Source organism: Nerophis ophidion, linkage group LG21 (genome assembly GCF_033978795.1).
Source record: "Nerophis ophidion isolate RoL-2023_Sa linkage group LG21, RoL_Noph_v1.0, whole genome shotgun sequence".
Lineage (NCBI taxonomy): Eukaryota > Metazoa > Chordata > Actinopteri > Syngnathiformes > Syngnathidae > Nerophis > Nerophis ophidion.
Genome location: NC_084631.1, coordinates 26,903,255 through 26,926,276, shown reverse-complemented (window position 1 = coordinate 26,926,276; position 23,022 = coordinate 26,903,255). Strand labels below are relative to the sequence as shown.

Below are 23,022 nucleotides of genomic sequence, written 5' to 3'. Positions count from 1 at the left end.
AATATAAACGGAATACAATGATTTGCAAATCCTTTTCAACCCATATTCAATTGAATGCACTACAAAGACAAGATGTTCAAACTCATGACCTTTGTTTTTTTTGCAAATAATAAATAAACTTGAATTAATGGCTGCAACATGTGCCAAAGTAGTTGGGAAAGGGCATGTTCACCACTGTGTTACACCACCTTTTCTTTTAACAACACCCAATAAACCATACTTGCCAACCCTCCCGGATTTTCCGGGAGACTCCCGAAATTCAGCGCCTCTCCCGAAAACCTCCCAGGACAAATTTTCTCCCAAAAATCTCCCGAAATTCAGGCGGACCTGAGTGAGGACAGCCTGTTTTCACGTCCGCTTTCCCGCAATATAAACAATGTGTCTGCCCAATGACGTTATAACTGTAGAATGATCGAGGGTGAGTTCTTGGTTTCTTATGTGAGTTTATTGTTAGGCAGTTTCATTAACGGCCTCCCAGCTAGGTAACAACACACAACAACAGCAGTCACGTTTTCGTCTACCGTAAAGCAGTTTGTCTGCCGTAAACAGCAATACTGCCATCTACTGTACATGCATATGTGACAATAACATCCACGGCTTTTAGAGAGTGCAGTGCACAACTCTGCACACAACAAGGAGATGAAGCAGAAGAACAAGGAAAATACAGCCGTGGCGACGCCGACTACGAGTAAGATGAAGAAATACGCTTTTAAGTTCCAGGCCGAAGCTGTGAATGGGCCTGGATTGCCTCCTGAAAGAAGTAATGGTAGTTACAAAAATAGTGACAGAGAATAGTACAAGGATGGACAATTCAATCCTTAACTCAACAATGAGTGTTATGTGTGTGTATATGGGTAAATAAATGAACACTGAAATTCAAGTATTTATTTTATATATATATATATATATATATATATATATATATATATATATATATATATATATATATATATATATATATATATATATATATATATATATATATATGTTAGGGGTGTGGGAGAAAATTGATTCGAATACGAATCGAATCGTTTACGTTGTGGGATTCAGAATCGATTCTCACTTTTTAAAAAAATCGATTTTTTTTCTTTTTTAATCAATCCAACAAACCACTACACAGCAATACGATAACAATACAATCCAATTCCAAAAACAAACCTGACCCAGCAACACTCAGAACTGCAATAAACAGAGCAATTTAGAGGAGACAAACACGACACAGAACAAACAAAAAGTAATGAAACAAAAATGAATATTATCAACAACAGTATCAATATTAATTATAATTTCAGCATAGCAGTGATTAAAAATCCCTCACTGACATCATTAGACATTAAAAAAAAAAAAAAAAAAAAGAACAATAGTGTCACAGTGGCTTACACTTGCATCACATCTCATTAGCTTGACATCACACTGTGTCCAATGTTTTCACAAAGATAAAATAAGTCATATTTTTGGTTCGTGTAATAGTGAAAACAAATTTACATTATTGCAATTGGTTGATAAAACATTGTCCTTTACAATTATAAAAGCTTTTTTTTTTTTTTTTTTAAATTACTACTCTCCTAGCATGTCAGCAGACTGGGGTAGATCCTGCTGAAATCCTATGTATTGAATGAATACACGGTGGAAGAGGGGTTAGTGCGTCTGCCTCACAATACAAAGGTCCTGCAGTCCTGGGTTCAATCCCGGGCTCTGGATCTTTCTGTGTTGAGTTTGCATGTTCTCCCCATGAATGCGTGGGTTCCCTCCGGGTACTCCGGCTTCCTCCCACCTCCAAAGACATGCACCTGGGGATAGGTTGATTGGCAACACTAAATTGGCCCTAGTGTGTGAATGTGAGTGTGAATGTTGTCTGTCTATCTGTGTTGGCCCTGTGTTGAGGTGTACCCCACCTTGCGCCCGATTGTAGCAGAGATAGGCGCCAGGGCCCCCCGCGACCCCAAAAGGGAATAAGCGGTAGGAAATGGATGGATGGATGAATGAATACATAATCGTTTTGAATCGGAAAAATATCGTTTTTGAATCAAGAATCGAATCGAAAAAATCGATATATTATCGAAATGTGACCCCAAGAATCGATATTGAATCTAATCGTGGGACACCCAAAGATTCACAGCCCTAATATATATATATATATATGTGTATATATATATATATATATATATATATATATATATATATATATATATATATATATATACATATATATATATATATATACATATATATACATATATATATATATATAACTGAACAAAGGGGTTTACCATGCCCCATCCTTTCTTGTGAAAGACTGAGCATTTTTTGGGAAGCTGTTTTTACACCCAATCATGGCACCCACCTGTTCCCAATTAGCCTGCACACCTGTGGGATGTTCCAAATAAGTGTTTGATGAGCATTCCTCAACTTTATCAGTATTTATTGCCACCTTTCCCTTCTTCTTCGTCACTTGTTACTGGCATCAAATTCTAAAGTTAATGATTATTTCCCCCCCAAAAAAATGTTTATTACTTTGAACATCAAATATATTGTCTTTGTAGCATATTCAACTGAATATGGGTTGAAAATGATTTGCAAATCATTGTATTCCGTTTATATTTACATCTAACACAATTTCCCAACTCATATAGAAACGGGGTTTGCAAATAGAAATATAACATTTAAGTCAACTGGTGTGAGGGTCCACTCATTATACTGTCTAGAAACATCCATAAAGCGCCAACAGTATTCCATTTACATGTGGTGACCTGAAAATTTACCAAATATGAGTGGAATTGTTATGGTGAGATATTTTAGAGGCGCATGCTATTATTGACACACTAAGCCGGCGGCTGTTTCTGCTTGGTCTCAGAATTGCTAAAACTGAATTTATATATATATTGATCGATACATAAATATAAATGAAACGTTGAAGCTAATAAAAAGCCCTATTTTATTTTCTTGAGAGGATCCACGCCCATGGTTCTACTGTAATTACAACGTCTAGACTCGGAGTCCACAGCAGACGGTGGGGGCTGTCCTCCCGTGTCACTTTCTCTGGTCTCTATCATCCCTCCATGCCGTACACACTCTCACACTCTCAGCGTGCCAGCAGCCAAGCCCGTGACAAAGAGAGCACAGTGTCGTTTGAAGGAACTCTTCCTCTCTCTGCCGGGCTCTTCCAGCCTGCTGCCTGCCCGTCCTTCCCTGGGGGGCTTTGTCTGAGGACAGAAATGTGATGCTGCCGCTCAGATACAGCACGCATGGAGTCCCTACTGTCTGTAGCCTTTTGTGACCCCGGCCCAGAGACTGCAGGCGCCAGCCGCAATGTAACTGCAGTCTCAGGTATGTGAAGGCCACTTCCCAGGGTTCACCTGCAAAGACTGAGTGACACCACACTTAGCTCCACACGCATCCACCAAGCATCTTTTCTGAAAGGCATACTTTGGTCAAATAAGACTGCCGTACTCTCCATTAAATCAGGGGGGGTCCCAAGTGTACCATGTCGTAAAAATACTGGAATAAAAAATCAAACAGATGAATTGTAACGAGAAAACGTTGCAATGTTGACTTTAATAACGTTAAAAACATTTTTTATTTTTTTTTAAACAGTGTGTTGTCAAGCTATGAGATGCAATGCAAGTGTAAGCCACTGTGACACTATTGTTCATTTTTATTTTATTATTTTATTTTTTATTTTTTATAAACTGTTGGATTTGGTTGTCTTTTTATTTCCTCGTCAGATTTTAGAACAGCTAAAGTGTGAGCCTTTTACATAGACCTTGAATTTGGAATGTTGCAATGAAGACATAACAATCTGTTATCTCAACTGTCCGAGGTAGGGAAGAGAAGAAGTGAGCGAGGAGGGAGAAACTGCCATTTTAGGATTAGATCAATTTGGACCGTGCTTTTGAAATGTTGTATCTAGATTGATCTCCCAAGGCGCTTTGGTAATAAAATATCAAAATGAGCAACCTCTGTCTCTGATTGATTTAAAACCAGCTTATGTGTCATAAAAGAACCTGGGGGCGTTGACCTAAGGAAGAACAGGTCCAAAACGCAACGTCTAATGATAATGTCACCGGCGGTGAGGGATGCCATCAAGCTGAAAAAGGAGTCCTATCGGGTTCTTTTGGCTCATAGGACTCCGGAGGCAGTGGACAGGTACCGACAGGCCAAGCGGTGTGCAGCTTCAGCGGTTGCGGAGGCAAAACGTCGGACATGGGAGGAGTTCGGGGAAGCCATTGAAAACGATTTCCGGACGGTTTGGAGCGATTCTGGACCTCCATCTGCCGCCTCAGGAAGGGGAAGCAGTGCACTGTCAACACCGTGTATGGTGCGGATGGTGTTCTGCTGACCTCGACTGCAGATGTTGTGGATCAGTGGAAGGAATACTTCGAAGACCTCCTTAATCCCACCAACACGTCTACCTATGAGGAAGCAGTGCCTGGGGAATCTGTGGTGGGCTCTCCTATTTCTGGGGCTGAGGTTGCCGAGGTAGTTAAAAATATCCTCGGTGGCAAGGCCTCGGGGGTGGATGAGACCCGCCCAGAGTTCCTTAAGGCTCTAGATGCTGTGGGGCTGTCTTGGTTGACAAGACTCTGCAGCATCGCGCGGACATCGGGTGCGGTACCTCTAGATTGGCAGACCGGGGTGGTGGTTCCTCTCTTTAAGAAGGGGAACCGGAGGGTGTGTTCCAACTATCGTGGAATCACACTCCTCAGCCTTCCTGGTAAGGTCTATTCAGGTGTACTGGAGAGGAGACTACGCCGGATAGTCGAACCTCGGATTCAGGAGGAACAGTGTGGTTTTCGTCCTGGTCGTGGGACTGTGGACCAGCTCTATACTCTCGGCAGGGTCCGTGAGGGTGCATGGGAGTTTGCCAAACCAGTCTACATGTGCTTTGTGGACTTGGAGAAGGCATTCGAACGTGTCCCCTCGGGAAGTCCTGTGGGGGTGCTCAGAGAGTATGGGGTATCGGACTGTCTGATTGTGGCGGTTCGTTCCCTGTACGATCAGTGTCAGAGCTTGGTCCGCATTGCCGGCAGTAAGTCGGACACGTTTCCAGTGAGAGTTGGACTCTGCCAAGGCTGTCCTTTGTCACCGATTATGTTTATAACTTTTATGGATAGAATTTCTAGGCACAGTCAAGGCGTTGAGGGGATCCGGTTTGGTGGCCGCAGGATTAGGTCTCTGCTATTTGCAGATGATGTGGTGATCTTCAGCTCTCACTGGATCGGTTCGCAGCCAAGTGTGAAGCGACCGGGATGCGAATCAGCACCTCCAAGTCCGAGTCTATGGTTATCTTCCGGAAAAGGATGGAGTGCCATCTCCGGGTTGGGGAGGAGACCCTGCCCCAAGTGGAGGAGTTCAAGTAACTCGGAGTCTTGATCACGAGTGAAGGAAGAGTGAATCCTGAGATCGACAGGCGGATCGGTGCAATGTCTTCAGTAATGCGGAAGTTGTACCGATCCGTTGTGGTTAAGGAAGAGCTGAGCCGGAAGGCAAAGCTCTCAATTTACCGGTCGATCTAGGTTCCCATCGTCACCTATGGTCATGAGTTTTGGGTCATGACCAAAAGGACACGATCACGGGTACAAGCTGCCGAAATGAGTTTCCTCCGCCGGGTGGCGGGGCTCTCCCTTAGAGATAGGGTGAGATGCTCTGTCATCCGGGAGGAGCTCAAAGTAAAGCCACTGCTCCTCCACATCAAGAGAAGCCAGGTGAGGTGGTTCGGGCATCTGGTCAGGATGCCACCCGAACGCTTCCCTGGGGATGTGTTTAGAGCACGTCCAACCGGTAGGAGGCCACGGAGAAGACCCAGGACACGTTGGGAAGACTATGTCTCCCGGCTGGCATGGGAACCCCTCGAAATCCCCTAGGAAGAGCTGGACGAAGTGGCTGGGGAGAGGGAAGTCTGGGGTTCCCTGCTTAGGGTGCTGCCCCTGCAACCCGACCTCAGATAAACGGAAGAAGATGGATCGATGGATGGTCTAATGATAATGTCAATGAGGGATTTTTAATCACTGCTATGTTGAAATTGTTACTGGTACTGATACTGTTGATAATATTCCATTTTGTTTCACTACTTTTGGATTGTTCTGTGTCGTGTTTGTGTGCCCTCTCAATTGCTCTGTTTATTGTTGCTGTTCTGAGTGTTGCTGGGTCAGGTTTGGTTTTGGAATTGGATTGCATTGCTGGGGTATTGCTGTGTATTGTTTTGTTGGATTAAATACATTTTCAAAAAATAAAAAATAAAAAATAAATAAATATATAAATAAACAACGTTTTTTTTATTTCAAGCTGTCATGGTTCAACAATTGTAATGAATAGAAATCAATGTTACTTTGTTAGACAAAGGCTCAAAGTACTTCACATCAAATTTTGGGGGGGTAAATTATTGCATTTTTTCTGTTTGTCAAAGACATTTTTTTTTTTTTAAACGCATGAAAAAATAAGAACTACTAATCAACAGTACAATCTAAAGTTGACCTAGAGCAGGGATGTCCAACTTGTTTTCATTGAGGGCCACATTGCAGTTTTGACTGTCATCAGAGGGCCGGTTGTAACAGTGAATAATGTATGAATTTACCTCTGGATTTCATTATTAATTATATAAGTTGTTTTACACTACGATCACACGATGATCTAGATCCACTTGACATCCATTGCACTGTTTGCCTGGGGGGGAGGGGTTGGTAGGGGGGAGTTCTTTCTTGCCCTGATGTGGGATCTGAGCCGAGGATAAGCCGAGCCATGAATTGATAAACGGGGACCCCGACTCAAAAAAGTTGAAAAACTTATTTGGGTGTTACCATTTAGTAGTCAATTGTACGGAATATGTACTGTACTGTGCAATCTACTTATAAAAGTCTCAATCAATCAATCAATCAATCAATCAATCAATCAATCAATCAATCAATCAATCAATCAATCGTTGTAACCTGTGCAGCCCTTTGAGACACTCGTGATTTAGGGCTATATGAATAATCTATCATTGAGTGATTTAAGTGGACTGTCGATTCTACAGTAAAAACTTTACATTTACAATATTTTACAAAAAAGTAAAAAATAGAGCGTTTTTTTTTGTTTTTACAACATTTTACGGTAAATGGATAAAGAGTAGCACTGTTATTTTTGGGCGGAGTTACAGGAAAAACTGGTAGCTGGTTGCCTAATTTGTGTGTTAAATTTACATAGTTTTTTACAATATTATATTGTTAATGGAAAAACAGTAAAAGTTATTTTTTTATTCTGGCGACTTAGCTGCCAGTTTTTCTACAGTAAAAACAAATGTTTACTTTTTTATTTAAAGTAATACACCGTTAAAAACAAGATATAGCAGTAAAAATATAGCAGCTTGGCCATCACAATTTAACGCAAATTTTTTAAAAGTTTTTTTTCAATTTACAGTAATATGCTGTAAAGAACATCGTAAAATGAAAAATCATAAGCCAAGCAGATATTTCAATATTTTTAGTTAGACAAAAAATGTGTGGAAAGTATGATTATATACTGTAATTATGGTTGCAATGTTGGATACTATTAAAGTTTAAAAGGTATGTAATGTCAAGCAGTACATGTATTTTTTCCGTCAAAATTTAAAAAAACAATTACATTTAGTGAGAAAATATCTTTTTAAATACACCAATGGTGCAACTGGACACATCCTCAGTGATGTAACCTAGGATCACAGGGGGTTTCGGGTCTTTCAACAATCAGACCCCCTCCCCTAGGCGACCCAGCCAGGGTTGATCAGGCCCCAGCCTGTGTCCAGGTAGCGCTACTGCCCTACATGCCACGCCTCTCCCCTCCTGATCCACAGCCACCTTGATGCCACTTCTGCTGCATCTGTGACTGACTTCATGGCCCTTTGCTGGCTGGCCCCTGTGATGCCAAGCATTCTGTAGGCCCTGCAGAGAGATTTGCCCACAAACCCTCGACACCCCACTTCAACCGGCCGGCACATCGCTCGCCACCCATTGCTCCGACACTCCTCCACAAGCTGAGAGTACTTTGCACTCTTCCTCTCATTGGCCTCCTCCATACGGTCCTCCCAAGGCACTGTGAGCTCCAAGAGGATTACCTGCTTGGAGGCCACTGAGGTGAGCACTATATCTGGCCTTAGTGTTGTTTTAGCAACCACGTCAGGGAACTTCAACTGCTTTCCCAGATCAACTGACAGCTCCCAGTCGCGTGCTGTTGCCAACAGGCCAGACGAGGTGTTCCGGGCAGCCGGTGTTGACTTCTCCCCAGCTCTGATGAAAGCAGTACTCTTCACTGGGCGGAGGCTCTTGCTGTGACTGACTCCCCTGCAGATGGCATCAGCTATGGCCTTCAGGACCTGGTCATGTCGCCAGCGGTACCGCCCTTCACCCAGGGCTTTTGGACAACAGCTTAGGATGTGCTCCAAGGTTCCTCTCCTCTGGCAGAGGGGGCACCCTGGTGTCTCCACCTTTCCCCAGGTGAAGAGGTTGGATGGACTTGGCAGCACATCGTAGACCGCCTGGATCAAGAACTTTATTCGATGGGGTTCGGCTTTCCAGAGCTCGGTCCATGTGACCTTACGCTCTGATACTTGTTCCCATCTCGTCCAGGCGCCCTGTTGCCGCATTCCCGCCATCTGGCAGGCTCGCCTTTCCTCAACTCCTGCTCGCACTTCCTCGAGGATCAGTGACCTCTTCTCTTTCCCCTGCGCCTTGTCATAGCGGGGTGTTCTTCTGCTACCTAAGCCAGATCTCCCCTGCGCCACTGTTCCCACCAAAACCTTTTGCCGTAGCCTTGCCTCTGCAACATCCACAGCCTCGACAGCTCTCCACTTCCGCCCCGTCCTGACTTCAATCCCAGCCTGTGCAACCTTTGGGTCACTGGACTCCCGATACTGTAGGAGCTCCCTGGACCGTGTCACCATGAACTCCTCGCTCAGGCTGCTGATGGGGAGCTTCAGTTTGTTGTTATGCCCGTATAGAGCAATGCTGCTCAGGCTTCGCGGCAGTCCTAGCCACCTGCGCAGGAACCTACTGACCCTCATCTCAAAGCCTTCCACCGTTGAAATGGGGACTTCGTACACCATGAGGGGCCAGAGGATCCGAGGGAGAATCTCGTGCTGGTAAATCCAGGCCTTGAACTTGCCAGGAAGGCCAGACTTATCCACCACGGTCAGCCAGGTCTCCAGGTCTTGGTTGGTCGAACTTGTGGAGGCTGCGTCTCTCAGGCTGCAATTAAACACCTTTCCCAAGCTCTTCACAGGTTCCTCGGTGAGTGATGGTATTTTGGTGGTGCCAAGTGAGAAGCAGAATTTGCCAGTAACCTTTCCTTTCTTTAGCACTAGGACCCTCGACTTGGCCGGCTTGAAGTTCATGCGAGCCCAGGAAATCACCTCCTGAAGGCCATTCAAGATCCACCTGCAACCTGGGACGGATGTAGTGGTCACTGTCAGGTCGTCCATGAAGGCTCGGATGGGTGGCTGCCGGACTCCAGACCTGGAGAGGGGACCTCTGCACTGAACTTCCGCAGACTTCACCAGCATGTTCATGGCGAGCGCAAAGAGGATGACTGAGATCGTACAGCCAGTGATGATCCCCTTTTCAAGCCTGTGCCAGTCGGAGGTTGTTTTTCCGGAGGAGACTCTTAGATGGAAGTTGGCATAGTAGTCCAGAATGAGGTCTCTGAACTTCTTTGGAATGTGATGCCGATTCAGTGCCTCTTCGACCAGCTTGTGGGGTATGGATCCATAGGCATTTTCGAGGTCCAGCCACAGAACAGCCAGGTCCCCCTTATTCTCCCTGGCTTCCCTGATGAGCTGAGTGACCACGCCTGTGTGCTCCAGACATCCAGATACCTCTGGGATCCCTCCTTTCTGGACCGATGTATCAATGTAGGAGTTCTTCAGGAGGTAGTCTGTCAGTCGCCTGGCCATGAGGCTGAAGAAGATCTTCCCTTCAACACTCAGCAACGAGATGGTTCGGAACTGATTGATGTTCTTAGACTTCTCCTCCTTTGGGATCCACACACCCTCTGCCTGTCTCCACTGGTCTGCTACCTTGCCCCTCCTCCAGATCACCTTCAAGATTCTCCAGAGTCTGTGGAGTAGTCTTGGACAGTTCTTATAGACCTTATAAGGTACTCTATTACTTTAAGTACTTTATTGACACATATTATTTTCAAGTGTTTGCGGGACAGATAAAATGATATCGCGGGCCAGATCTGGCACCAGGGCCTTGAGTTTGACATCTGTGATCTAGCGACTTAAGTGTTGAACGTATGAGTAGGGCCCTTTTGGATGCCCAAAAATGTTAGTGTTTAAAAGAAACAAAACCTAAAACTCACAAAAAAAAAAAAAAAAACAGCATGATAGCTAAAAAAATGAATAAATAAATAAATAAAATCAACTTAGTTAAGACTCAAAAGACTTCACATCAAATATTCCATTTTGAAAAGCTTTATTTTGCATATTTTGTTTTTTCTATTTAAACAGGGTTTTCACAAAAAAAAAGGTACAAATACAACATACAAATAAACCAGAACAACACCTTCATATCGACAGATTAAAGCGTTGAACAATAAAATAATAATATTAGTACACTATTATTACTATATTATAGTATACTAGTATTAATATTTTATTGTTCAACAACTAAACCATTAATTATTATAATAAAAAATGATTTAACATTTTTTACGACTGAGACCTTTTGGGGTCCCCAGGACCAAAATTGAGTGGAGCCCTAAAGGTTAAATAAAAAAATATATAGTATTGTTTTTTAAATGCAAAATATCAAATTGGCTCCCATGCACATGCGTTGATTTTTCAGTGTGTGGCCCTCAGCGGGAAAAAATTTGGACACCCCAGCATTAAAGCAACACGTTCAGGAAAGAAAAAATAAATAACAATATATTACATTATATATACATTATATTACCAATTGTGTTTCCATGACAGAAATATCACTGAAAAGTTCTGTTTGTGTATTTTCCACAATATCAATGAGTTTCGGAGTATTTTTAGACGACTAAGTGCACTTAGTTACGCCCCTTTCCATCACCATTCGAAAATGTCGCCCCCTTTCAGTGTGACGTCATCGACATAATTGAAGTCCCTGGTTCAATTCCCACCTAGTACCAACCTCGTCACGTCCGTTGTGTCCTGAGCAAGACACTTCACCCTTGCTCCTGATGGGTGCTGGTTGGCGCCTTGCATGGCAGCTCCCTCCATCAGTGTGTGAATGTGTGTGTGAATGGGTAAATGTGGAAGTAATGTCAAAGCGCTTTGAGTACCTTGAAGGTAGAAAAGCGCTATACAAGTACAACCCATTTATCATTTATTTTATTTAAGCCTTTCATGCTGCACCAACAAACATTCCTTTTCTTTGTGTCGGTACTTTAAACAAAACAAAGCGTAGTGACTTAAAAATGTCGTCCGTTTCTGTATTAATACATCGTATTGGTGAACGAGAGCAGTAAATACTATATATATTTTGAAGAAGAACAATTAAATAGAACAAAAATACATTAAGAGATATGTCATTTTACAAATCAATGTGTCAAATCATCTTATTTTGTTTGCATTCTTCTATGACATGAGTGTCAAACTCAGGGCCCCATATCATTTGACGTGGCCCGCCAAATCAAGTACTTTGATCCTTCTCACCAAATGCATTACTTCTTTCCGATTCAACAGGAAAAAAATACATGTACTGCATGCAAATGTGTCAAATTCAAACTATACTATTATCCAATCATGCAGGAAATATCTATAATATCTTTACTTCCAAACATTGTTTGTTGAAATAAAAAAACACTAAAATATCGGCTTGACTTATGATTTCAAAGCAAGTTATCCATCAAATTGTACACTGTTAGAATTACAATAGAATTGACAGTAAAAAACTTGCAGAATTTGACCGTACAAATGACACAAAATCTTTGAACCTTTTTTACATATACAGTAAAAACATGAAGGTAAAAACAACCATATGGTAAAATCTAGCAGCTCAGTTGCCTGTTTTTTTAATGTCTATTTTTAAAATTGTGGTACCATTTTTCCATTTACAGTAACAATGTGTAACCCCCCCCTCACACACACACACACACACACACACGCACACACACACACACACACACACACACACACATTGTAAGGTAAATTTCTGATGACAGAGCTGCCAGTTTGTTTTTTTACCGTAATATCTACAACTATGTGTTTACAGTGTACATAAAAATATCTAATGATAAAAGGCACACATTACACCAGTTTTAAAGTTGCTGCGTTGGCACCCGTTTTAAAGTTTTTAAAACTTTAAAACGGGTGCCAAGGCATGAGTTTTTAAATGTCCTAAAGGCCGTACGCATTCTTATCTATCTGAGCTGCTTTTTCCGTTCCTGAAGTCCTCTAGCACCAAATGTGTAGCTTCACCAAACAGCAAACAAACAACTTATACACGTATAACATGGTGGAGTTTAAAATATATACAGTAAAGACCCATGGTGAGGTGACATTTAGCCACTATGGCCCAAGCCTGTGGAACAGTCTGCCTGAGCGTTGAAATATATTTAACTATATTTAGTTAGCGATGCTACCTCAGTAGAAGCATTTAAGTCCCATCTTAAAACCTATTTGTATACTGTAGCCTTTAAATAAACCCCCTTTTTAGACCAGTTGATCTGCCGTTTCTTTTCTACTCTGCCCACCTCTCCCTTTTGGAAGAGGGAGCACAGGACTGGTGGCCATGGATGAAGTGCTGGCTGTCCAGAGAGGGACCAGGTGTGGACGGCTCGCCTGTGCATCGGTTGGGGACGCCTCTGCGCTGCTGACCCATCACCGCCTGGGATGGTCTCCTGCTGGCCCCACTATGGACTGGACTCTCACTATATTATGCTAGACCCACTCAATGACCATTGCTTTCAGTCTCTCCTAGAGGGGGTAGGGGGGTCAACCACATCTGCGGTCCTCTCCAAGGTTTCTCATAGTCATCCACATTGACTGCTTCATCCCAAGTGCAGGACCAATAGACTCAGAAACTCCTTTGTCCCACACGCCATTAGACTATACAGCTCCTCTCTGGGGGGTACTAGGATGACGGGGGATGCAAAACAATAACAGTGCAATACATTTTCATAACATGGTCACTACTGCCTAGTTTCTCTTGTTAAATTCTTATTTTACTGTTATATTTTTAATACCATTGTTACTTTTTATTTTTATTCTTATTGTAATATTTTTCTATTTTGTTTCATTTAAATCCCCAATATATTATTTTTACTTTTTAAATTGATCTCAACTCTGCACACTGCTGCTGGAATTTTAATTTTCCTGAAGGAACTCTCCTGAAGGAATCAATAAAGTACTAACTATCTATCTATCTATCTATCTATCTATCTATCTATCTATCTATCTATCTATCTATCTATCTATCTATCTATCTATCTATCTATCTATCTATCTATCTATCTATCTATCTATCTATCTATCTATCTATCCATCCATCCATCCATCCATCCATCCATCCATCCATCATCCATCCATCCATCCATCCATCCATCCATCCATCCATCCATCCATCCATCCATCCATCCATCCATCCATCCATCCATCCATCCATCCATCCATCCATCCATCCATCCATCCATCCATCTATCTATCTATCTATCTATCTATCTATCTATCTATCTATCTATCTATCTATCTATCTATCTATCTATCTATCTATCTATCTATCCATCTATCTATCTATCTATCTATCTATCAATCTATCTATCTATCTGTCCATCTATCTATCCCACTGGGTTGTGAGTTTTTCCTTGCCCTTATGTGGGATCTGAACCGAGGATGTCTTTGTGGCTCGTGCAGCCCTTTGAGACGCTTGTGATTGAGGGCTATATAAATAAACATTGATTGATTGAAAAAAAAGGCTAAAGACACACCTTTTTAATCAGGCTTTTTAATGATCATATTAAACTCTTGTGTTTTTATTATGATTGATTGTGTTGTTAATTATTAATAGTACTGTTATTCTCTCAATGTTGTTTTTATTACCTTATGAATGTATTATTTCAAATTAATTTTTATAGATATTGTTTCATGTGTTTTATACTATTTTTTAGATGGCATTAATTTGACTTATTCTCCAGTGTTGACGACTCAAAAGTGTCGTTTTTCCTTAACCCCTAAGTGCCATGTTTTGTTTTTGTTTTCCGCCCGGATGCAGCTGAGATAGGCTCCAGCGACCCCCGCAACCCCCAAAGGGGCAAGCGGTAGGAAATGGATGGATGGATGGATGGATGGGCCTCCGCCTGTGGAACAGTCTGCCAGAGCATTGAAATATCCATCCCATCCATTTTCTACCGCTTATTCCCTTTTGGGGTTGCGGGGGGCGCTGGCGCCTATCTCAGCTACAATCGGGCGGAAGGCGGTGTACACCCTGGACAAGTCGCCGCCTCATCGCAGGCATTGAAATATATATACTGTATATTTTTATAAAGGCCAAAGACACACCTTTTTAATCAGGCTTTTTAATGATCATGTTAAACTCTAATGTTTTTATTATTTATGGTGTTGTTAATTATTATTGGCACTAATATTATCTCAATGTTACATTTTTATTAACTTATTAATGTATTATTTCTATTTAATTCTTACATATATTCTATCATATGTTTTATGCTATTTTTTAGATGGCGTTAATTTTACTTATTCTCCAGTGTCGACTCCTCAAAAGTGTTGTTTTTCCTTAAATCCTCAGTGCCATGTTTTGTTTTTGTCAATGCCTTCCGCCCAAATGCAGTCGAGATAGGCTCCAGCGACCCTCGCGACCCCAAAAAGGACAAGCGGTAATAAATGGATGGATGGATGGGCCTCCACCTGTGGAACAGTCTGCCAGAGTGTTGAAATATATATATATATTTTAAAAAAGGCCAAAGACACACCTTTTTAATCAGGCTTTTTAATGATCATGTTAAACTGTTATGTTTTTATTAGTGATGGTGTTGTTAATTATTTATAGTACTATTATTCTCTCAATGTTACGTTTTTATTAACTTATTAATGTCCATCCATCCATCCATTTTCTACTGCTTATTCCCTTTGGGGACACGGGGGGCGCTGGTGCCTATCTCAGCTACAATCGGGTGGAAGGCGGTTTACACCCTGGACAAGTCGCCACCTCATCGCAGAACTTATTAATATATTATTTCTATTTAATTTTTACATATATTCTATCATATGTTAATATACTATTTTTTAGATGGCGTTAATTTGACTTATTTTCCAGTGTCGACTCCTCAAAGGTGTCGTTTTTCCTGACATCCTCAATGCCATGTTTTGTTTTTGTCAATGGCTTCCGCCCGAATGTAGCTGAGATACACTCCAGCGACCCCATAAGGGACAAGCGGTAGGAAATGGATGTGTGTGCGTGTGTGTGCATATGCATCTCTTCTTTTTTTGTGTCCATCACTTTGTATTTGTGTCTGAAAAGTGGTAGCTAAATAAAGTTCATCAAAGATTTAATTCATAACTTGAAATCATCCATCCATTTCTACCGCTTGTCCCTTTTGGGGTCGTGGGGGGTGCTGGAGCCTAACTAAGCTGCATTCGGGCGGAAGGCGGTGTACACCCTGGACAAGTCGCCACCTCATTGCAGGGCCAACACAGATAGACAGACATTATTCTCACTCACATTCACACTCTAGGGCCAATTTAGTGTTGCCAATCAATCTATCCCCAGGTGCATGTCTTTGGAGGTGGGAGGAAACCGGAGTACCCGGAGGAAAACCACGCAGTCACGGGGAAAACATGCAAATTCCACATAGAAAGATCTTGAACCCAGGACTACTCAGGGCGTTAAAGGCCTACTGAAATGAGATTGTCTTATCAAACGGGGATAGCAGGTCCATTCTATGTGTCATACTTGATCATTTTGCGATATTGCCATATTTTTGCTGAAAGGATTTAGTAGAGAACATCCACAATAAAGTTCGCAACTTTCGGTGCTAAGAGAAAAGCCCTGCCTCTACCGGAGGTCGCAGACGATGACGTCACATGTTGATGGCTCCTCACATATTCATACTGATTTTAATGGGAGCCTCCAACAAAAAGTGCTATTCGGACCAAGAAAACGACAATTTCCCCATTAATTTGAACGAGGGTGAAAGATTTGTGTTTGAGGATATTGATAGCGACGGACTAGAAAAAAAAAAACGCGATAGCAATTCAGATGTTTTAAGACACATTTACTAGGATAATTCTGGGAAATCCCTTATCTTTCTATTGTCTTTCTAGTGTTTTAGTGAGTTTAACAGTACCTGATAGTCGGAAGGGTGTCTCCAAGGATGTCTTGACGCCAATGTCTCAGGGGAGTCGACGGCAGCTATGGATGGCACGAGCTCAGCTTTTTTCCGGTAAGAAGCAACTTTTTAACTACAATTTTCTCACCGAAACCTGCTGGTTGACATTCCGTCGTGATTCATGTTCCCTTGACCGCTCTGATCTATGGTAAAGTTTCACCTCCTGGAATTTTAAACAAGGAATCACCATGTGTTTGTGTGGATAAAGGCTAAAGCTTCCCAACTCCATCTTTCTACTTTGACCTCTCCAATATTAATCGAACAATTTGCAAAAGATTCAGCAACAGAGATCTCCAAAATACTGTGTAATTATGTGGTTAAAGCAGATGACTTTTAGCTGTGTGTGTGCGCAGCGCTCATACTTCCTAAAAACCTTTGACGTCTCGCGTACACGTCATCAGTACACGACGTTTTCAACAAGAAACTCCCGGGAAATTTAAAATTGCAATTTATTCAACTAAAAAGGCTGTATTGGCATGTGCTGCAATGTCAATATTTCATCATTGATATATAAACTATCAGACTGCGTGGTGGGTAGTAGTGGGTTTCAGTAGGCCTTTAATAACCCCTTTGCCTGTGAGAATGTGGGTTTCAATTGAGGAAAGCGACTTTTGCAGACGACACATTTAGCTTTTAATATAATAATATTGATAATATGAGGCGTTTGACATCCTCGTTACACGCTCGTATAGTCCGTTCAAGCTGCAATCTGCGCGCTATTGCGCATACAGCGCAGTTATGACGCGCTGGAGCGGCTTCTCTTCACCACAATGCATTGCGCGCCAGTCACTCTCTGACACCTGCAAAAGTAGCATCCCGCCAGTGAACATGTCGGACAAAAAACAAACCGTCGACCTGGGCTTACTGGAGGAAGACGACGAGTTTGAAGAATTCCCAGCGGAAGGTTAGTAAGTTATCGTTTTGTGACTGAAAATGTACTTTAGTCTTTATTGTTTGCAAGCTCGTCCGTGTAGCGGCGACGCAGCTAGCCGAGTCATGCTAGCTTTAGCGTTACCTTTCAATGCTACTAAAATGGCGAATCATTCAAACAATTCATTAGTTTATTTAAAGTTGGTTTGGCAGGGTAAAGTGCTGTATTTTCTCTCATAACGTCATTGTTGGTCTAGTAATATTGGCTTTACCCGCCGTATATGTGAGCTACCCTAGCTTTTGTAAAGCGGTAGCTCACATATACGTCACTCAATAAGTCGTGTCCATGGTGCCGTTTACAGTTATTTCGTGTGGGCATCGGCGTGTCTGGTTTGAAATACGGATTTCGTCCGAAACCTTTTTTTGGTAACGCGCTTTTGCGGTCCACTGTGAATATATCCAGATTGGACGGGGCTGGATGAGGACGAAGACGCCCACGTTTGGGAAGACAACTGGGATGATGACAATGTGGAGGACGATTTCTCAAACCAGTTAAGGTATGTAGCACCAATACTTGTCAACAAAAGCAAGCTTATGTCGCAAGTAGGGCTGGACGATATGGCCTTTTTTTTTTTTTTTTAAATATCGATATTGTTAGGACCTATCACGATACACAATAAATATCTCGATATTTTGCCTTAACTTTGAATTAACACCTGATACGTGTAATCACAGCAGTATGATGATTCTGTGTGTACTTTAAAACTTCTTCATACTGCATTGATATACCGTATTTCCTTGAATTGCGGTAATAAGCGCCTGTCTTGAATTACTGCCGGGTCAAACTCGCTTCCCAAAATTATTAGCGCGTGCTTACTATTACCGCCGCGTCAAATTTGTGACGTCACGAGTGACGCTTCCCCTGTCGTCATTTTCAAAATGGTGGAGGAGTTTTTTTTTGCTTGTACTATCACACTGAAGGTTGTGATATAAAACAGTTTTAACACTCTTACCAATCTGCGCCACACTCTGTGAACCCACACCAAACAAGGATGACAAACACATTTCGGGAGAACATCGGCTCTGTAACACATTATAAACGCAACATAACAATTACCCAGAATGCCATGCACCCATGACTCTTGGCTATATTAGACACCAAATGCATGGCGTTCTGGGTAATTGTTATGTTGCGTTTATAATATGTTACAGAGCTGATGTTCTCCAGAAATGTGTTTATTATTCTTGTTTGGTTAGGGTTCACAGTGTGGCGCATATTAGTAAGAGTGTTAAAGTTGTCTATATCACAACCTTCGGTGTAACCGGTATGGCTGTTGAGCAAGTATCCCTTGCAATCTCGTACTAGAAGCAGCGAAATGTATGCGTCCGGCCGGCATGCTGCAGATAGCATGGTATAAAGGCGAGCGCGATGACATGTTGTAAGGCAGTGGTCCCCAACCACTGAGCCACGGCCCGGTACCGGGCCGCAGAATATTTTTTTATTAAATGTATTAATTTTTTTTACATATATTTTTTTTTTACAATTTTTTATTTTACTTCATGCCATTGGTAAGCGCAGGTGTGAGAAGAGGTTTTAAAGTTTTTAGCGCCTGCTTACTTTTACCGCATGCCTTGAATAAGCGCAGGAATGAGAAGAGGTTTTAAATTAATTAGCGACCCGGCGGCTATTCAAGGAAATACGGTAGGCTCATTTTAAACTTTCATGCAGAGAAGGAAATCACAACTAAGTCAATTGACCAAAACTGTATTTATTAAACAGTTATTAAGCAGTGGCACAACCATTAATGTAATCTCCAAAACAGAAAGAGCAAGTTTGTCAGAGATATTTTAAGACAAGATATTAGTGCACTTTTCTGCATGGTGTCTCAAAGATAACATATCAAAACAACACTAAATTAAAGTGCACTTTTTGTACAGAACACCACTACAATAGTTTAAAACAAATAAAGTGCACTTTTGTGCATGATTTCACACAAGATATTTCAATAACTGTCAAATAAAAATAAGCTGCATAATAGGAAATCAAATAGTGTTCGTCCTTGGCTATGTGGTAGGTTACTGCGGACATTATCTCCTTTTTTGTTGACTTTTTTTTTTTCATATAGCGTTAATCTGGAAATGTTAACCTCGGCACTTTGATGGTGTGGGCGTGTGGCACCGAACGGAGATGTTGACATGCGGAGTATGCACTCTTCTTTTTCAAGCAGGTGACTTTTTAAATGATGCTACATAGTAGCAGTAATGCTACTTTTTGTAGCAAAGCTTTTGCCCCACACTTGACAAACTACGGTTGTCTGTTGGCTCTGCGATGAGGTGGCGACTTGTCCAGGGTGTACGCCGCCTTCCGCCCAATTGTAGCTGAGATAGGCACCGGCGCGACCCCAAAGGGAATAAACGGTAGAAAATGGATGGATGTTCGACATATTCCCACTTGAAACCAAACCACTGCCAGACGATGGACTCTCTGCTGTTTTTCTTGGGAATTAATTCTTACTTCATTTGTTACCAGATTCACACCTTCTTTCTCTCGTATTACCACTCGCACGGCTCCGCTAGCATCACAGCTAACGTTACCATGCTGCTACCTCTTTGCTCTGCGAGCACGCATACTTATGTGACACCTTCTTTCTCTCGTATTACCACTCGCACGGCTCCGCTAGCATCACAGCTAACGTTACCATGCTGCTACCTCTCTGCTCTGCGAGCACGCATACGTATGTGAGGTATGTAAGAAGGTGCGCTTGCTGTCTGCGAGTCGGAAATACAACAAAGAGTGAAGAAGAGCTTGCAGTGTAATGCCCGCACCTAAAAGCAACTGCGTGAGAACGTATATTCAAATATCACGATATAGTCATCGAGTATATTAGCTATATCGCCCAGCCCTAGTCGCAAGCACCTAGTATTACACTCCCAGTAAGTTGTAAGAGTTGTAAGTAGTCGGAAAGACATTTTTTTGAATTGTTTAACAGAGAGTTAGTTCAATGCATATTTTACCATTTCCTAGTATGATATGCTATGATCAAATGTGCACTTGCGTCTCCTCTCTTGTTTCAGCTTACATGGAACTTATTTTAGGGCATCAATTCATGATAGTAAACTGATGGTATGTGTGTGTCTTGTGTAAACAATCAATTTTGTTTTGAATCTAACGGCCAGACTCCTTATCAAAAGGGACCAGTCTTACTCTAATATTCAACAAAATATGCATGGATATTGATAATGATTTTAATGTTATGTTAATGGTTTATCATCTCAGAAATAGGGCTGGGCGATATATCGATACACACAATATGTCGCGGGTTTGTTTCTGTGCGATATAGAAAATTACTATATTGTGATATTCGATTATATGTTCTCACGCAGTTGCTTTTAGCTGTGGGCATTACACTACAGGCTTTTCTCTCTCTTTCTGGTGTCTCCTTCTCACAGACAAGCAGGCACACTTTCTTACACACGTCACATACATATACGCCCCCTCGCGCAGCAGAGAGGTAGCTGCATGTGTAACGTTAACCGTGATGGTAGCAGAGCCGTGCGAGTGGTAATACGAGAGAAAGAAGGTGTGAATGAAGGAATAATTAATTCCCAAGAAAAACAGCATGGAGTCCATCATCTGGCGGTGGTCTGGCTTAGAGTGGGAATATGTCGAACAAACAACCGTAATTTGTCAAGTGTGGGCCAAAAGCGTTGCTATAAACAGTAGCATCACTGCTAATATGTAGCATCATTTGAAAAGTCACCTGCTAGAGAATGAAGATAATTTCATAACGTCTGTAGTAACCAACCACATAGCGAAGGACAAATACTATTTGATTTCCTATTATGCAGCTCACTTATATTTGACACTTAAAATGTCTCTGACAATCTTGCACTTTCTGTTTTGTAAATGACAATGTTTGTGCCACTGCTTAATAACTACTTAATAACTGCTAAATAAATACAGTTTTGGTCAATTGACTTAGTTGTGATTTCCTTCTCTGCATAAAAGTTTAAAAGTAGCATATATTATTGCAGTATGAACAAGAATGTTTTAATGTAGACACATAGAATCCTCATACTGCTGTGATTATATGCATCAAGTTTTCATTCAAGGCCAAGGCAAAATATCGAGATATGTATGATATATTGCGATATGGCCTAAAAATATCGAGATACAAAAAAGGGCCATATCGCCCAGCCCTACTCAGAAATATTTCTAGAGTGAGAAATTTGTTGTCAAAGTTGGATCTCGAAATGATCATTCTCGTGTTCATTTCGTCTCGCAATTCACTCCACCCTTTTTAGCAAGTCAACGCTACAGAGACTTTAGACTGTCCAAAATGTGGCTGCTAGACTTTTGACCGGTGCACCCAGAACAGCCTATATTACCCCCGTTTTATGCAGTCTTCATTGGCTTCCAGTTAAATTCCGCATTGAGTGTAAAATTTTAGTTCTGACATTCCGTGCGTTGCATGGTGAGCCCCTCAGTACATCATTGACTTGATATGCCCCTACTCTTCAGGCGCAGCCTCCAGTCTTCATACCAGGGTCTTTTAAAGATCCCTAAAACTTGTTTTTAAAGCTGTGGAGACCTGGAATTCCAGGCTATAGCTCCCAGACTCTGGAACAATTTGCACCAGTCCCTTCGTGATCTTGACTGTAAAAAGCGCTTTATAAATAACATTTTCTTACTTAATAATTTTTTTTCCCCACTTCTGTAGAGCGGAGCTGGAAAAGCACGGCTACAAGATGGAGACGTCGTAGTGGCTGACAGTTTTTGTGGCACCCCTTGGATAATACGGACATTTCTATGTGAATATTACAGGTTGACCACAAAAGAGGAGAAAGGAAGATGTTTCATGTGTGCATTTGTTTCTTTTTGTAAGAGCTGCTTATGGAAGTAAAATGTTTAGAGAAACATCGTCTATTAGTGTATTTACTCACCCTGATATGATTGTGTGTGCGTTGTCTAAGCTGACTTAATATACTTTAAATTATTTGTGTAAAAAGCAACAACTTGTGTTTATGTGCACATCAAGTTTTTCCTCAGTCTCTAAAGTGCCCCATTATAAAATAACTAAAACCATATTTAATTGTTTGAGGTTACAATTCACATGTTGCGCCATGCATATAGCCTATAGCACGCTAATACGTCCCAGCACATATTTATAGCTCGTGTTGAAGCTGTCGAAGTGCCGTCTACTTGAAGGGTGAGTGTGTACAGTGTAGTTTGGTTGTGCACTCGCACTTCTGTACGTTGCTGTCGAACAGCCCCTTCCCCTTTCAGACCCACAGCACCGGGCCAAGACCCTGAAGGGGAGATTATCCACCGACGTGTTTGTCAGAGGTAGGGAGGGGGTCCCAGCATGGGGTCCCCCAGCCCGCCTTGCCCGGGCCTGCCTCCGCTGCCAGCCGGGCTGCGCTCTTCCGCATGGCACAGCGGGGACTCTTGTACTGAACCAGAGGCCAATTTATCCTCGCCACGCTCCCTCTGCAAAATGGTTTTCTTGCAGTGTTTTGTCCTATCTGGCATTTAAGGGGCTTTAATGAGGTGAAATGGATGCCAGCAAAACCAAAAGTCTCTTTCATCACCTTCAAATGATGCCGCAAATAGAAAATAACACTCCATCAATACCAGACATGTATTTGTTTACTGTATGTACAAATGATATAAACATTTTTTGTCCATCGTTTCCCCCCACAAAAAAACATCTCTTAATAAAGTTACACAGTGAATATACTTCAAAACTGCTTGAAGTAATGCTCCAGCAGGACTCAAAAGTTAACTAATTGGTTAAATCGATCACTAAACATCACATTAGTCGTGCG

The 23,022-nt window shown here is 41.8% G+C and overlaps 1 protein-coding gene across 1 annotated transcript; it reads left to right on the top strand.

The window, feature by feature from the left end:
• Positions 1–17,069: 17,069 nt before the first annotated feature.
• On the top strand, positions 17,070–22,111 carry sem1 (SEM1 26S proteasome subunit). Its single transcript, XM_061882394.1, has 3 exons — positions 17,070–17,227; positions 17,657–17,750; positions 21,915–22,111. Exons 1-3 carry the CDS (start codon positions 17,152–17,154, stop codon positions 21,955–21,957), a joined length of 213 nt encoding a protein of 70 aa, XP_061738378.1. The 5' UTR covers positions 17,070–17,151; the 3' UTR covers positions 21,958–22,111.
• Positions 22,112–23,022: the final 911 nt, after the last annotated feature.